At 31.7% G+C, this 17,496-nt stretch overlaps 2 protein-coding genes across 2 annotated transcripts; one reads left to right on the top strand and one right to left on the bottom strand.

The window, feature by feature from the left end:
• The first annotated feature begins 698 nt into the window (after positions 1 to 698).
• On the top strand, positions 699 to 8,458 carry LOC148303509 (ciliary microtubule associated protein 1A-like). The gene is made up of 7 exons (XM_088269838.1): positions 699 to 882; positions 1,854 to 1,972; positions 3,147 to 3,243; positions 4,958 to 5,135; positions 6,592 to 6,678; positions 7,400 to 7,499; positions 8,318 to 8,458. The coding sequence occupies exons 1-7, from the start codon at positions 867 to 869 to the stop codon at positions 8,405 to 8,407; spliced, it is 687 nt and encodes a 228-aa protein (XP_088125964.1). The 5' UTR covers positions 699 to 866; the 3' UTR covers positions 8,408 to 8,458.
• Positions 8,459 to 8,914: 456 nt separating this feature from the next.
• mRpL54 (mitochondrial ribosomal protein L54) lies at positions 8,915 to 16,807 on the bottom strand. The gene is made up of 3 exons (XM_088269837.1): positions 16,604 to 16,807; positions 16,367 to 16,518; positions 8,915 to 9,180 (listed from the first exon to the last, which is right to left on the bottom strand). Exons 1-3 carry the CDS (start codon positions 16,692 to 16,694, stop codon positions 9,016 to 9,018), a joined length of 408 nt encoding a protein of 135 aa, XP_088125963.1. The 5' UTR covers positions 16,695 to 16,807; the 3' UTR covers positions 8,915 to 9,015.
• Positions 16,808 to 17,496: the final 689 nt, after the last annotated feature.

Here is a 17,496-nt window from a genome sequence, read left to right as displayed (position 1 = left end):
ACTGTCGTAGTCGCTTTCATTTTTCAAAACCGGACTGCCGGACGGTAAAATTCCGTGTAGTGTACAAACGCCCAAAGCCCGCAAATTGCCGGCCAAATCAATTTGTCACTGACTCACAGAGCCGGCGATTTGCCGCCCAAGGTCAATTTGTCACTGACTCACAGAGCCGGCGAATCACAGGTTTTTTTACATTAAAATTGAATGACAATAACTTTCACAACTCTGAACTGAACACACTCTTCCAAAACTACCTGGGGATAAGCCATAATGATCAAGCTTACGGACAAACAGAAATTATGCTTTTATGTTTTACCATTTTTATTTTTGTGTGAAATTTGTGTGTAGTCTAAATTTTATTGTATTTAAAAAAAAATGTGTCAAAATTAAATAGTGTGTTGTACAAATTATGTCATCTTTATTACTATACTATTTATGTTATAAATTAAGTTCAAATGTGGGGGCTTCGCTAATAATCTTACCGTAACACAATTGACGATCAATGATAATCTGATGTGGTGCAAGATGAGCTATGGGGTGCAAATGAGGAACAAAAGTACTTACTCAAACAGAAAATAATTATTACAATGTTTAGGTAGGTGCTTATGGATGTTAATTGAATTTTGAAAATGTATTCCATTTTTCAAATTGTGCAATTGTTATATTCTTGTGTAAAAATTCAAAAATTTTCATTTCATTTGCAAAAAGGTTGTATGTTTGTGCGGACATGTTTAGTGGGGGAGAAGAAAAACATGAAAATGCATAAAAAACAAAAAAATTAAAACATAAAACCTAAAAAAAAGTTATCTTTCGGCCCTAAATTTTCTGTGATTTTATATGAATTCTTAACTTAAAAAGAAAAAAACATAATGGGCAAACCACTAGGTAAGTTTATTTAATTTCATTTCAATATGCTGTGATGACTAGAGTACCATTGTCCTGAAACCAATCTAATAAAAGGAAGAAAATCATAGAGTCGGCAAAGAAGGTAAAAAAAAGACTGAATGTAGTCAAAATGTGATCTCTGAGTGACTCATTTTCCAATTTCAATCTAATTTTGAGTGAATAAATGGTCACAGGTCACTGATTCATTGATGTACTGACACTTTTTTGGTTTTCGCTGTCCCTGATAAGATATGTAATAAAAATTCTCCTCCCTCTGGCAGAAAAAAATGAAGTGTAAGATCCATTATTCGATTGATCTGGTTTTAGTGAACAGATTTAGAGATAGAGATCTACTGATGTAGATCTTTTGAATTACCGGATCTTAACCACCTCATAAATATATATTTAGAGGCCATCATAAATAAATATATTTCTTTAGTGAAACACTTAATGACTACTCAGTTTTATTTCATTACACACGACTAGTTTAAAAAATTAACAGATGTTTTCATCTACAGGTGAAAAGTAAGTAGTTTTACTTTTTACCTGTAATGAAAACATCTGTTAGTTTTCGAAACTAGTCGTGTGTAATGAAATAAAACTCATTAACCCTTTCCAGTCCCCCAAAATTAAAAAAAAAATCTAGCTAGACAGTTGTATTCCAATTGGAAAAATCTTTTGTCATCTGCTCCACATACTGTTGTAATACATAGATAGGAGTGACAAGAATGTAATTTTGGAATTTTAATAAATAATACTAATGAAAAAAATGTCGAATAACATCCGACATGGGACCCAAGAGCAAAAAATCGATGTCAAATGAGATTCGACACTGGACCAGTAAGGGTTAAGTGGTATTATACAAGCGTTAAATTATTATTTTTTAAATCACATGTCATTCTACAAAGTTAATGCTGAATCAATAAATAATATAAATATTAATGTATTTCTTTTTTGTCTTGAACATTTAGGTCCCGGACCTGGCAACTATATATTACCATCCACTGTAGGCTATCCACAACACGATGCCACCAAGAAGAGGAATCCCCAATACTCGTTTGGAGTGAAGGGGGGCCTGGGATACAAACTGGTGAACTTACATTTTATAACTACTACTTTTTTTTTAACCTTCTACAAGTCATAGGTTAAGTCAATGCCATGTTTGACTGCCGTGGGTTCAGTGATCCCACCAGTACACTAAATTTGGCAAATATGCTTTAAATTTTGCGGGCGCAATGAGACACGCTCTTCCATCGGCGGATGAAAACAGTGAGAGTGAGATAATCTTAACACCTTACTTGCACTAATAGAATTCAATAAATACTGTCTAGATGCGCTGACAGCCGCATGTCACTTCACGCCCAATTTTTTCTAAGAATACATATTGGATTTTTTTAAATAAGTATTGAAAAAATATTTTTTCTATTTTTTTTAACTCTTACCTCGTAACTCTTACCTTAACTTTTAACTCTTAACTCTTACCTTAACTTTTAACTCTTAACTCTTACCTTTTAATAACTCTTTTCTTTTCGAAACCAAATATTTATTTTAAGAAAATCATTACGTCAAATTTTACCTGGGTTTTAAGAAAATTAAGTTGCGATTTATCGAATACTTAATGAGAAAAATTAAAACGCATTTATTTACTCATTAGAATAATTTGATCTCAGCAAAGCACCATTGAGGTAGAATTATTATTACAAAAATAGTGCTACACACAAACTATCAAATACTTGAAAGTGGAAAGGTCCGGAGTTGAAATAATCGTCAGGTTTATATGAGGAAATGCATGAATGTGGAAGAGGCGAAGATTGTTTGCAAAGACAAATTAGTGTGGCATTTTATTCTCTCTGTCTACCCCTGCATAGAAAAGGCGTGATTGTAAGTTAGTTTTTTTAATCATAACTATTCATTATCTAATATTTTATAGGATATCAACATATCTAGGTTATAAATTTATAACCTGATATAAATTTACATTATGATTTATTACTTATGAATTTTTTTACCAACACTACTTTTTTGAGCTGTGTTCACTCTCCCTAGAATTATAAAACAATTGATTTATTTTAAGCTAAGGTTAAATTTACCAACTGCCTTTTGTACTGTTTTTATAAATATTTTTGACCATTTCAAAATAATTGAATGAATGTGGCATTTACATGTTTTTTACGGCTTGATAAATATTTCAAAGCTTGATAGTTTGAGGCAACAGAAAAGTGGTTTAATTTAATTTGTTTTTATATTTATTGTAAAATTTACAGCTTGGCCCCGGTCCAGCGTATGAAATAAAGAAGGTTACAGCGCATGGCCAAATTACAGAACCAGCCTGGAGTTTTGGTCTCAAGACTGCTGGAATTCGTAAGTGACCCGATCGCCATGTTTCAAACAAGTTGTCATTTTTCATTATTGTCATACAGTATTTTTTATTTATTTATATTTATTATAATTTATTAATTTATTTCTGGTTTGTACACAATGAAAAACACAAAACATGAAATGAAATACAGTGCACTATAATACGTTTAAATGTTATTCATTAATTTTATAAGAACACAACAAACTTACAAAAACAAATAAAAGCACAGGTTAAATATGTATATGTATAAAGAAAATTTTTAAATGTGGTCGTAAAAAAAAGTAATGAAATAAAATTCAAATAAATTAGAATTCACAATGGTGACTGCAGGGATTCAAATTGCAAAAACTTATGTTCTGTTTTATGTCCAAAAAAAGAAATAAAATATCTAGGTGTAATAATAGATCAACACTTGAAATACCATAGTCACATTAATGAACTAGTAAAACGAATAAGAAAATGCATATATATATATATATATATATATATATATATATATATATATATATATATATATATATATATATATATATATATATATATATATATATATATTCATTAGAATTCTAAACATACTAACCATCGACAACCTAAAAAGAGTTTACTATGCTATCGTACACTCACTACTACAGTATGGCATTACTGCATGGGGAGGCTCATACAACAACATACTGAACTCAGTGAAAATAGTACAGAAAACCATAATTTAAGTTATTTTGAAAAAAAAATATATATCCAACAAAATTATTATTCAAAAAATTTCAAGTCCCAAATATGGAATCCTTTTATAAAAAAAATGCAATTTTTCAAATACTAAAGGGTGACAACTATTTAAATTTAACAAAAAAATTATCATCGAGATTCTCAAACGATTTTTCTACTCCAAAATGCAACACCAAGCAATTTCAGCAAAACTTCAAATATTTGGCAATCAAACATTTCAATAAACTCCCTAAAGAAATAAAAAAAATAGATGATATAAAAATATTTAAGAAAAAAATTAAAGCTCTATACATTTAAATCTTGAAAAAATATACAAAAAAAAACTATTTTATCTTTTATTATATAACATTAAACCACGAGTGTAAGTCCCTCTCCAAGCACAAGAGCACAGTCTCTTTTATGGAGAGGCACAGCGAATCGAAATATAAAAGTTCTCCATATGTATAAATGATTCAAATATATTATGTTATAAATAAAAATGTAAATATATTATGAATTATATATTGTGAAAAATTAAAGTGAAATTAAAAATAAATAACAAGAAACTTATTGAACTTTTTACTGTGCAACAGATATTTTTAAGTAAAATCTGAAGGTTTTTTCTCCATTTGAAAAATATTTAGTATATTTAAAAAAAATAATAAAACAATGCCTTTTCTTCAAAATGCAAAAACAATTTCTGCCCTGTAGCGGGTAAATATTAAGTTAAAAATATGCCACTTTTGCTAAAATATGAAATGTATAAGTACATATTCTGGGCATTCCGAAAACATGTACAACTAAAAATTAACAATTTTTGATTTATGACGTTCTTGAAAGGAGTGAGCGATATAATCTATGTGTTACTAATTTAAAATAAATATTTTAATATTTCTGAATATATGCCTACCCTACCCTTTGTGCACGCCACTGCATATTCCTGATAGCAAGTATACACAGTTCTACCAAATTTTTCAGGCAATTTATGATGATGCATAATTTTTCCATCTGCAGGACAACAGTCTGGACCCGGGCCGGGAGTGTATCAGCCGGAGAAGTGTCCCCCGATGAAAACCAAACGGGCCCCCGTCTACAGCTTTGGCGACAAGCTCGCCAGAGACCTGAAGACGCTCGGGCCGGGACCAAACGCCTACAGCCTCAAGCCAATGTTCGACGCACAGCAGTGGTCCATGTCAGTATTAGAAAAGCTTTATTCCTTTTTGCTGGACAGCAGATTCAAACGATACACCACTGTTTTAAACATCTTTATCAACATGGTCAAAGAAACCGTTGCGTATGATGAGTCCTGTTTGTCAACAATCGTACGGCTGTCCAAACTCAAAACACAGTAAGGGACATTTTTTTGTGGTAGGTTTTTTTTTTGCATTATTGGACTAAGTAGATGCTACTCAGTCCAAAAATGCAAAAAAAAACATACTACAAAAAATGTCCCTTACTGTGTTTTAAGTTTGGACAGCCGCGTAGTTGATGTATCTCAATAAAATGAATACCGTAGAACGGGGCTACTTGAACTTTGATGTGTTACTTGAGCCCAGGACAAAAAAATTATTTGAATCTGTATTTGGTCTACAATAATGAACGTATCGACATGATTCATTGTTTCCCTGACAGGTGACACTTATTGTCACACACTTCGATCGATAGCACATCTAAAAATTTTTTTGTAATGGGCTCAAGTAACACATCAATGTTCAAGTAGCCCCATCTACGGTACCCTATTTCATCAGAAGGAGACCCAATGTAAACTAGCTTTGCTCTGGAATTATGTGCTTTGAAGTTTAAACTGACACAAATTAAGCAAATATAATAAAGTAGGAAGCAATTTTTACATTATACAATGGAACCTCTCATAATGAGTAATTCGCACAAGTAAAAAAAATGTAAATAAGTTGCTCCATAACGAACGACGTTTCGCATAATTTTAAGAGAAAGGTCAAGTGCCCTTTTCACAACATTAACTTGTGAGCCAGGAAATGTTTCGCTCAATGAGTAAGATTCTGGAAAGAATTATGCCCATTATGAGAGTTTCCACTGTATTATGTATATATCTTTAAAATCTAATAGGGTATTATGTGATGTAATTGTTTTTTTAATATCAATCTTCGTTTTCTTTAAAACATGTAATTCGTACTCAATTTAATGCTGAAATACTTGTGTTTATTGTTTTTTTTACCAGTTTATAATAATAAAAAATTAGCATAGTAAAATGCTGTGTATTATTTAAATATAATTTAGTGTAGTTGTTGGCGTATTTGGTATTTAACACAAGGAAAAATAAAATTTGGACCAGCATATATCTTCATACCAATTTTTTTAACACATGCCTAGCTAACTAACAATATTTTACTAAACTTGAAAAATTTTACCATTTTAATTAGTAATAGAAAGAAAACAAATAATTAAGGATTGCAATATTAATGTCCAAAATAATAATCATCAAATGATTCAACACTCAGATAAACCCACTGATATAATATATGTGTTATACACAATTTGATGGTCACAATTTTTTATATTGTAACTGCTAAATGATCCAATTGCGTCTTCTTTAGTTATCCTAACAATCTGGGCAAAATCAAGAATGGAAAATTAGAGGCAATACTATTAATGGCGTTATTTGATTCTAGGAGCAAGAGATTGGACCCGAATATGAAGCCCAGATCACCCGGACCAGCTACTTATTACCACAAAGACATCGAAGTGTACAAAACGGGGTAAATTGTCATTATGCCATACTTTACCATGTTCCTTGATAATTTCTTAATTTCAGTTTAACAAGGTGATATTACTCTAATATATGTCTATGCTAGACAAAATCTGGAAAGACCTAGGTGTGAGTAACAACACCAAGTCAGGAGTTTGGTCCACTCCATTTTTCTCTATGCTGCTGACACTGCTGACCATTAAAGCAGCAGAAAGGAAAAAAAATTATGCTCTCAAAATGTGGTGTTGGAGGCGCATGCTACGAATTACATGGACAGCTAGACGCACCAACGAGTCCATTCGTAAGCAGTTACACTTGGATGGCTTGACTCTGGCCAGTGTCTGCACACGACGGATTCTTCAGTTCTTTAGACACGTTGCACGTGGAAATAAGGATAGCCTGGAATGACTGGCTGTGATTGGTAGCCTGGAAAGGAAGAGAGGGAGAGGAAGATCCCCACACGATGGACCATTCAAGTTAAGGCAGCAGCAGACACCTCGGTAGTTGGAGCGCTACATGCAGTGCAGTCAAGGGATAACTGGAGAAGAGTCGTTGCTTTTCCACAAGGGTCACAACCCTCAGTAATGAGGAATAAGATGGAGAAGAGATTACTCTATATCTTTTCAATCTTATCGATCTAGTTACGCAATAATGTGTTCACAAGGCCTCACTTATAGCAATATTTCTATATTATCAGATATTTTTAACACAATTTAATCGTAATTTACCAGATATCCTAAGTATTCCATGCGAGGAAGACACCCATCAGACAAGGACCCGGTTTCTCCAGGACCTGCGAGATATGGACCTAATCTCTACATGCCCGGAGATGTGAGTGACACACTTTTCTTTATCTTAACCTCTTGAGTAGTAAAATAATAATAAAAAAGAATTAAATTACGTATAACTTTGTTCTAAAATCACTATAAATATTTTATTATAACTTAATTATAATGTGTACCGGTTTCGAAGCTAAACCGCTTCTATATCAAGACTGATTCACTGACTAATCAATCTTGAAAAAGAACCGGTTATATTATATATACAAGTTATATTTTAGTTATAAAATGCAAAATCACAAAGTCATTGCTTTAAATATTAATTATAATAACGAAAAAGTTTACCCTAGGGAGTGAGATTTTAAAAATGTTTTTTTTATTTTTTATAATTAATTTTTAGAAAAAATATCAACATTTTAAACATCTGCCATACACATAATAAATTAATGTTATCAATTTGATCAACAACAAAAAAATAGTTTTTCCAGATGGTGTCGTCAACCATTGAATTTCACATATATTTTATGAAATTTTTATTCTCAGCAAAATTTCTAAGTTTTTTTTATTGAAAATGTTTGTCATATTTACTAATTTACTTGATCACGCCTTACCTTGATCAAAACTCTATTTTGCCTTTTATGAAAAGGTGCAACAGCTCGTACTTTAGCCCCACATAGAACACCTTCCACACTTTATATCAGTCAGCAACCTTTTTAATATATGTAAACCTAATTAAATATATCTTTATACATAAACAAAAGTTTAATATTTATAGACCTAATCATTAATATTTAACTTATTTAGTCATTTTAATGAACTGGAAATGCTGCTGTGTAAGTTATTAAAATATTTTTTATTTTTTATTTCCAGGCATCCTTCAAATATTCGTTTGGCACGAAACACTTTGAGTGGTCACCTCCTCTATTCGTTGAAGCCGATAACGTGGAATGCAAAAGTTAAACAAACATTTTGGCTTTCTAAATTACTACCTAATTAATAAATTGTTTTAAGTAAAAATGTGTTTAATTTCTTTTTTGATACCAATAATAGTTAGAATGTCCTAGGGGGTCACACTTTCTTTATTATCACCCAGGACTGGTCATCTTGCCTTCATGTAATGTAAACACCAAGATAAACACTGCTTTATGCGATTCAGTGCCATATGCACCAATGGGTGCGAATGAAGGTTAGAAGAAGAAAAATTCATACAAAAAATAATTTTGTAACATAGCAATATTGATGTCAAGGGGTGGGGAATGATGTCAGCCAATGGATACCCGCCATGTTGCATGGAGCACGTGTACTGTTGACAACCCGGACTTCCTCCCCTTATCGAGACCAATGTAGATCATACATAAAGTCGTATTGCGCTGGTGTTGTGAAATAAATCTTGTGTTACAAACCTTAAGTATTTTTAGTAACAAAAAAGCGACGGCCGTTACAATTTAAAAAAATAATATAAGGCAATTGTTTACATCGGTATATTTCATTAAAATTAAAAGATTATCTAACTTATGGAACTACAGGCAGGGGTGTGAATCAGATATTATTTTTTCAAAATGGGCACTTTACAAAAATCTCCTTAGCTTTCTCAGTCTGTTGTTTCTTCTCATACCAATGGTGCGAACCTTTGTCCAATATTCCTTTGTAGCCGGGTCCATCTCTTCTAGAGTTTTTGGCTTTGTAGTTCTGAGTCCCCACAGCCATTCAGGATATTCACTGTCAGGCTTCAGCTGAAAAACAATGTGGTGCTTTAACCTTCCCTCCCCGTGTTGTGTACCTAGTACACATTGCTTCAATAACCATTATACATTTATGTATTAATTTTAAATCAAACACAGATTTTTTGAGTCTACTAGATATTCAGAGCACGTAAGATCTTATAAAAATAAAAAACTAGACTCTCAATTTGCCAACCACTTAAATGAAAATAACCATAAAATTCATGTCTCAAATAAACCAATTCCATTACATATTGGAAGCAAAGGTAGAAAAATGAATATATTAGAGCAATTAGAAATTAATAAGTATATAAACAATCCTAATTTTAAAATCATTAATGAACAAACCAACCTTATATCTTCACCACTGCTAAACATATTTAAATAGACTATTACTGTACATCATCTCTCTCTATGTAAACGCTTGCATGATGCATTATTGATAAACTAATAATTACATCTACATATATAAATTCTTTCTTAAAATAAAAATAAAAATTGCCATGTCAATAAATTCTTCCTTTCCCAGAAAATAAATATAAGGGTACATACCTACATCCCCCACTACCTAATGAACAAACCAACCTTATGTCTTCACTACTGCTTAACATATTTAAATAGACTATTACTGTACATCATCTCTCTGTATGTAAACGCTTGCATGATGCGTTATTGATAAACTAATAATTACATCTACATATATAAATTCTTAAAAATAATATTACCAACAATTGTATTAAGCTTTAAAGTATTAATTCTCTGAAATATGGCCATGTCAAAAAATTCTTCCTTTCCCAGAAAATAAATATAAGGGTACATACCTACATCCCCCATTAGCTACTGTTGTCTCCCATAAATTATTGCTGCCTGTGTTAAAACTGTCACTTAGAATTGTATAGCTACATAAGGACCGTAGTCCATTTGATCTTCACATTCGTTTGATAATGCCCTAACAAGGCGAAACAATTGAGTTTCGACCTTTGTAAGAGCACGACGCACAAAAATAAAGTTAAATTAAAAATACATAAAATCGTAAAGTTGTAAACAATAAATTATATAAAGTACTTGGTAGTATATTGTGAGGTGTTTTTATTATATTATATAAAATAATAAAAGTGAAAAGGTGATTATACGGCGGTTTCTGTGATATTATTGTAGCAATTCTGGGCTAAATAAATCGATATATACCATACAGTAGAAATGACCAGAGCTACGTCAGAAATAGTGTCCACGCTAAGCGAACGAGTCACAGAACTAAGCATGGAAATAAAAGATCTCAAAAATATAGTACTGGAACAAAGCAAAATAATTCAATTATTATTTAAAGATAATAAGATATCCCAACCGAGCGATTCTCTATCTTATGTGGACGCAGTTAAAAAAGTATATGTAAGTAAACCAAGACACACACTCATAATATCATCAACTGATCCAAAAGACGATAGCAGCGAAATTGCCAAGGTCATAAAAACAAATATTAATGTATGTTAACTAGGCGTAGGTGTGGAAGAGTTCAGGAAAACGGCCAATAAAAAAATTATTATGAGTTGTGGAAGCAAAGAGGATAGTAAAACGCTTAAACAAGCCATTAACAAATCCACAAACAGTAAGATCAAAGTGGAAGAAGCTAGTCAGAGGAAACCGTTGCTTATTTTTAAAAATGTTCTAAATGACACCAAAGAAGAAGATTTTATAAATTATTTGATAAAACAAAACAAACAGTTAAAAAGTATAAGTGAAACGGACATTAAAATTAAATACAAAAAACGCACTAGAAATGATCTTTTATGTCATGTTGTTGCTGAAACTAATCCAACTATTTGGAAAGATCTTGTACAGGCGGAAAAGGTAAACATAGGATTCCAAAGAATCACGGTACAAGACGAGACGCCACTGGTGCAATGTTTACAGTGCCTAATGTACGGACATACTAGACGATTTTGTGAGCGCAAACTGACGTGCTCGTATTGTGCAGGGGAACATAAGGCGCAGGAATGCAAAAGCAAGCAAGATGCGGCGACATCGCCAAAATGTGTAAACTGTGCACAAGGTCTAAATGGGCACACGGCTTTCAGTGCGGAATGCCCGTTGAGGAAAAGGATGGAACAAAGGGCGAGAGCAAAAATACAATATTGCTAATATTGACAATTGGTTATATGACTATATGGATGAGGCAGAAATAAGTAACCTGAAATACGAACGATCAACTTGTCTGAATAAATGGATTCAAAATACTCAGAGAAATAGTATCACGTGCATTCAATTAAACATAAGATCGCTTGCTAAATATTGGGATGAATTAAATGTTATTTTGAATAAATGTATAAATAATATTAATATTATTACTATATGCGAAATATCCATAAAAGAAACTGATATTAACTTATTTAATATTCAAGGATTCAATACTTTTTACTACTGCAGAAAAAAAAGAAAGGGTGGTGGAATTATTATTTATATAAAAAATAATATAATATTTACTCAAACAAAATATGATCTCGAAAGTGAGTTTGAGTGCGTAGGGGGCACATTAACGTTAGAAAACAAAAAAACTTTTACTTTGTTGTCGATTTATAGGCCACCCAAAACGAATTAATTAATTTTCATCAACAAAATTGATAACCTGTTGAAAAATATTAAAGAAAAAGGAGATATAATATTTATTGGTGATATCAACATAAATTTGATGGACTCTAAGGATGCCGTTGTTATGACATATGAAAATATGATGGCATCACATGGCATGACAAGATGCATAAATGACACAACTAGGGAAGCTGTCATACAACAGATCACGACTAGCTCGTGTTTGGACCATATTTATGTGCGTGATAGGGAGTGCGTACTACTACAAGCTTGTGTTCTAGAGTGCGCTATTGCTGACCACTACATGACTGCCGTCTCCATCTCTACTTCCAGGAAAAAACAAGAAAGTAAACACGAACAGTATGTATACCTCGCGGAAAAAAATATCGATTTAAATATGAAGAAAATACAGTGGCATCTCTTATTAACTGAAACTGATCCAAGTATTCTTTATAATAAAATTAAAATATTCTTTAATGAAGTATACGAAAATAGCAAAATAACATTGAAGAGCAGAAAAGATAATAATACAGGAAGAAAAGCGTGGGTAAATCCTGATTTAATAGAAAAAATCAAAATAAGAGATATGTTATGGAGAAGATGGAAAAATTCACCAAAAAACACAAGGTTTCAAGAGCAATACAAACTGTGTAGAAATAAAATTAATAAGATTATTTTGAAAACAAAAGCTGCGTATTACAATGAAAAATTTAAAAACTGCTATAGTAACATCAAAGCTACATGGAATGAAATAAACGTAGCGATGGGAAGAAAAAATAAAGCGGACTGTGACACTGTCTTAGAAAAATATTTTATGAAAACGAAGTCAGCTGTGGAAGTAGCCGAAGAGTTCGCAAATTTCTTCGAGGAGGGGGTTAATAGTCTAACTCATCAATGTGTAATTAAAACTAGCAAGATGGAACTCGATCATAGACCACACTCCATGTACTTGCCGAGAGCCAAGGTGCCCGAAATAGCAATTATTATAAAATCAATGAAAAACACAAAAACAACAGGTATAGATAACATTAGGATGTACGACATTAAAAAATATAATTTATTTCTAGCTCCTATTATAACTCACCTTATTAATTTAATAATGGACAGTGGTCAAATTCCAGACGAACTAAAATATAGTATAATAAGACCTATACATAAAGGAGGAGACCACTCATGCGTAAATAATTATAGACCAATTTCATTACTATCGTCAATTGAAAAATTTTTGGAGAAGTATGTATCGATTCATCTAGACGTATATTTGGAAAAATTTGAAATAATAGACAAGTATCAATTTGGATTTCAGAAGAAAAACAGTTGTGATGACCTGCTGCAAAAATTCTCCGATAAAATTAATTGTAGTTTAAATAACTTAAAGCACATTATTGTTATTTTCATAGATTTTACTAAAGCATTCGACACTATATGTCACGCAAAACTGGTCAGTATATTAGAATCAATAGGCATAAGGGGAAAATTGCTAAACTTCTTTAAAAATTATCTTACGGGGAGAAAAATGAAAATCAGAATCAAAAATGTTCTCAGTAAAGACAAAAAATATTTATCTGGAGTTCCACAAGGTTCGATTTTAGGACCAAAACTGTACATAATATATGTCTCACTGATGAAAAAAATATTTAAATATGTAAATAGATTTGTGTTCGCCGATGACACAGCTTTAGTCATAGAAAGTGAAAATCCATTAGAAGCTAAAGAAAAATTACAATATGATTTTAATCAGCTTTTAAAATGGGCGCATGATTTTGGACTCTTAATCAATTCAAAGAAAACTAAATGTATGTTTATTAGTTCACCTCACTTTGCAAACAAATTTGCACAGATAGGTAATATTATTGCACACAATTTTGACTGTTTGCACAATAAAAAGCAACAAAATTGTAGTTGCGATAGGATTGAATTTGTGGGCGAATTTAAATATTTAGGTTTATGTATAGATAATAAGTTCAAATGGGATGCGCATATTATAAAACTCTGTGATCGTCTGCGGGCTCTAGGGAGTACTTTTTATAAGTTGTACTTTATCCTGCCTAAACCAACCTTAAAGATTATATACTGTTCATTAGTAGAATCCTTAATAAGATATGGAATTAAGTCTTGGGGACATTCGACGAAAACAAATTTAAAAATGGTTCAAAATCTGCAATATTCCATAATCAAAAAAATTGTACCCAGTCATATATATAATCAAAGGGACAATCCAATCTTGTTATATAAACATTTAAAATTACTGCCGGTACGTGGAATATTGTGGATGAGTATCATCGTTGAGCAACAAACTAGACAAAAATATCGAAATCTTCTAGTACACAACCATGATACACGATTTACACAAAACGAAGGTCTGATAGTCCCAAGAATCAACAATAAATATGGAAGTCGAACACTGCAATATATCGTTCCGAACATTTTTAATTTGTTGCCGACGGATGTTAGAGGTCAAAATAAAAGATGGAACAAAGGCAAAATAAAGGAATGGGTAAATGATCAAGAGTTAATTTTATGAACATTGTAAAAAAGATTATATTGTTAATTTTTCTCCTTTTTTGTGTGTATATATTAGGTTAAAATGGTTAAAAAACAATAAAAAAATGTATGCAAAAAGAACTCCACCGACAAGACACACAAGGTGGCTTGGTGGGTCTCTGCAAAATAACTTTTTATTTTTATTTTTAATATATGTTAAAAATTGTGATTTATAAAAATAAATAAATAAAAAAAAATAAAAAAAAAAAAAAAAAAATAAAAAAATTGTCTTCTAACTTAGTATACTCAAAAATCTGTGTTTGATTTAAAATTAATACATAAATTGAAATGGAGTTCTACAAATTAAACGCCCAATCAATAAATAAACCATTATACAGGTCAAATCTCGGTATTACGAACTTCACGGGACCAAAAAATATTTTGCTATAATGAAAATTCGTTACACTGGATGTATAGCATATGACACATTTTAAATATATTTAATCGCTATATTATACCCACTCTTATTAGCAAATTAAAATTAGTTATTACTGTTACACTACACCCGATCTTCCGGCCAGTGATCAATACAATATGGGTACCTACCTACTACAGGACATAACAGAAATGAAACTATGATTTTCAAACTGTGAGACTTTATTGGAAAAAAGAAATTCATAAGCAATGAAAGAAAAGTGAATTAAAAAGCAAGTTCAAATAGGTTTTTAATTTTTGATAAAAAAATCTGAAATTTTCTTTTGGACTTATATGGAAGTTTTCCGGGATATTGCAGATTCGTTATACTGGGAATTTCGTTAATTCGGTATTCGCTTCAAAGAGATTTGACCTGTATCTCTATAAATATAATAAATACAAGGCTAAGATTTTAGGTATTTCTCCATAACACATTTACGCGTTGATTTAAAAAATAATATTAATAATAATCAGAATTTATCGGGTTCATCGAAGGTATTATAAACAGCGCGTGAAGAGTGAGCGGGAACCGCGACACTATATTCGCATCTCACTCTTGTATACATGCACTGTGTAAGTGTGAGGAGCTCAAAGTTAAATGTTGCTTGCGGTCAGTAGCTTTTGAGCTCCCGACATTCGTGAGCGTTGTCAGGTGGTTTTTTAATGTTTCAGCAAAAAAAGCAATTAAATTATTATAATTTTTGACTTCATTTATAATTAATTGAGGAGATTAGCTTTATGAGGCGAATGTTATTGGGAAAAGAAGCAGAGGAAGACCGAGAAAAACATGGCACGATCAGGTATTCCAAATACTTGAAAGTGGTCAGGTTAGGAGTCGTAACAATCAGCGGGTATGTATGAGGAGATGCAAGAACGTGGAAGAGGCGAAGAATGTTTGCAAGGTCAGAGTGGTGTGGCGCTCTATTCTCTCTGCCTACCCCTGCGGAAAGCGGCGTGATGGTTAGTTACTTAGTTAGATTAGCTATGAATGTCTGTATTTTTCCAATCTAAAATTGCTAATTTTTTTATTGTGTAGTGACTACCCAACATCGGACCGCGCGTTTTATTTTAGCATCGGAAGGGAAAGGTTAAGTATTTTATGACTTGCTACATTAGAGATTCAGGAGATTGCCAGTAGAATTTATCCCAAGATGTGCCTCGGTAAACCCAACTCCTTTTCTTGGCATCCCACCTTTCCTGTAATAAGTTGTTTACACATCACTGTCATCAAATTTAAACCCAATTGGTGAATGTTACATGTGTGTAAAGTGATCACTTAAACCATCCTATGACGGTCGTTAACCCCAGTAAATGCCCAGACTTCCATATTCTTCTTCATCTTTGATGAGATGTCAAAAAATAATGTGAAAATAACTCCTGTAATTGGAGATTTTGTGAACATGTATTTGGACACATTCGAAATGGTGTAAATAATTTTTCGACTTTTGTGTCATCTATAATCAAATTTTTTTTTATCGGACACGTGAAGTTAACCGGCCGGAACATTAGGACTGTCTTGTTCAAACCGGAACGTCTGACAAGCCTACTAGACTAGGACCATCCACATGCGAATTCTCAATAATTGTGAGAATAAGAACACATGGCCTGTTGGGTGAATGACAGCTATATTGCCATAAATATATTTAAAAAGTACCTTAATATCTTCACCAGTCAAGTATATATTACTACCGCAGACATAGTTCACCAATTTCGTGGCATCAGTTTCGACTGGAATTACAACTTTTTCCACTACTGCTCCTGCTTTGCCTCCACCCTTCTTTTTTCCTTTACCGAGACCCATCATGGCTACATAAAATACGACAGAAAAATTAAAACCATTACAAAATCATTTAAAATCAACTTCATACAAGTATTTTTTTAAATATCATACATCCAATGTTTGGCTTGACAGCATAGTGACGTACGTAAGAGAAACTAGAAAAAATTGCCGGTTTTAAAGCGGAAAACAAAAGTGAAGTCATATTGAGAGCAAACAGTTATCTCGGGGTTAAAATAAAATTTGTTAACTTTTAATTCGTGGATGTAAAATCTGACATTTTATTACAAATTTTGAGGTTATGTTTTTTTTCTTTACGAATTCAGTGTTGGTAGTGTTTTTTTTTGGTTTTTAAATAAGTCTAAGTATCTACTTAGAAAATGGAAAAATATGTTTTGTTTTTGTTCATTTTTCAATACAATATAAAGAATTTAAGAGGGTTCTTTGAATTATTTTTTCGAAATGTATTAAGAAAACGTCATTGATAGACACTATTAGTCATTGATAGACGATAAAAATAAATAATACATTTGTTTATTCGTTTGTAACTGTATTTATCATGTTAAAAATCAAGTGGAAAATATCGATAAAAAGAACTTTATTTTCATCTAACCAATCCTGTAATAACAAAACATAATTACCATGTGTCCACATATTCAATTTGTAAAAAAAATCAGAAATAATGTTTTTATTTTCGGGTGAATTATGTAAAAATACAAAAATTTATTATATTCAAAATAAATATTGCAAATTTGTAATTTAAATATACAGAAAAGTCAAATTATAATAAGCATTTATGAACTTGAAAAAATGATATTTACGACAAAAAATACATATATATTTGTGGAAAGCAGTGAAGTTTGGGTTTTAGTATGTGGTATTTCCCCCTGCCAACATTGCAGCCGTTGTTTCAACAATTATATCCAAGGTGCACTAACGCAAGTATTCCTGAGACATTGGTTGTTACGAAATAATATTACAATACGCGGTTTAATGAAAAAAATATT

This window comes from Brachycentrus maculatus, unplaced genomic scaffold (genome assembly GCF_059751285.1).
Source record: "Brachycentrus maculatus isolate JH-2025_06_01 unplaced genomic scaffold, ASM5975128v1 h1tg000365l, whole genome shotgun sequence".
Lineage (NCBI taxonomy): Eukaryota > Metazoa > Arthropoda > Insecta > Trichoptera > Brachycentridae > Brachycentrus > Brachycentrus maculatus.
This window is presented reverse-complemented; position numbering and strand designations above follow the sequence as displayed.

Bases quoted from the DNA above. Each gene is read 5' to 3' on its own strand.
- LOC148303509 (XM_088269838.1), top strand. The intron at 3,244-4,957 runs GTAAGTGACCCG...TTCCATCTGCAG, and splicing joins TCTCAAGACTGCTGGAATTC to GACAACAGTCTGGACCCGGG. The intron at 5,136-6,591 runs GTCAGTATTAGA...ATTTGATTCTAG, and splicing joins GACGCACAGCAGTGGTCCAT to GAGCAAGAGATTGGACCCGA.
- mRpL54 (XM_088269837.1), bottom strand. From the start codon at position 16,694: ATGACTTCACTTTTGTTTTCCGCTTTAAAACCGGCAATTTTTTCTAGT. The intron at 16,519-16,603 runs GTATGATATTTA...TATTTTATGTAG, and splicing joins TGTCAAGCCAAACATTGGAT to CCATGATGGGTCTCGGTAAA. The intron at 9,181-16,366 runs GTACTTTTTAAA...ATTGTTTTTCAG, and splicing joins TGACTGGTGAAGATATTAAG to CTGAAGCCTGACAGTGAATA.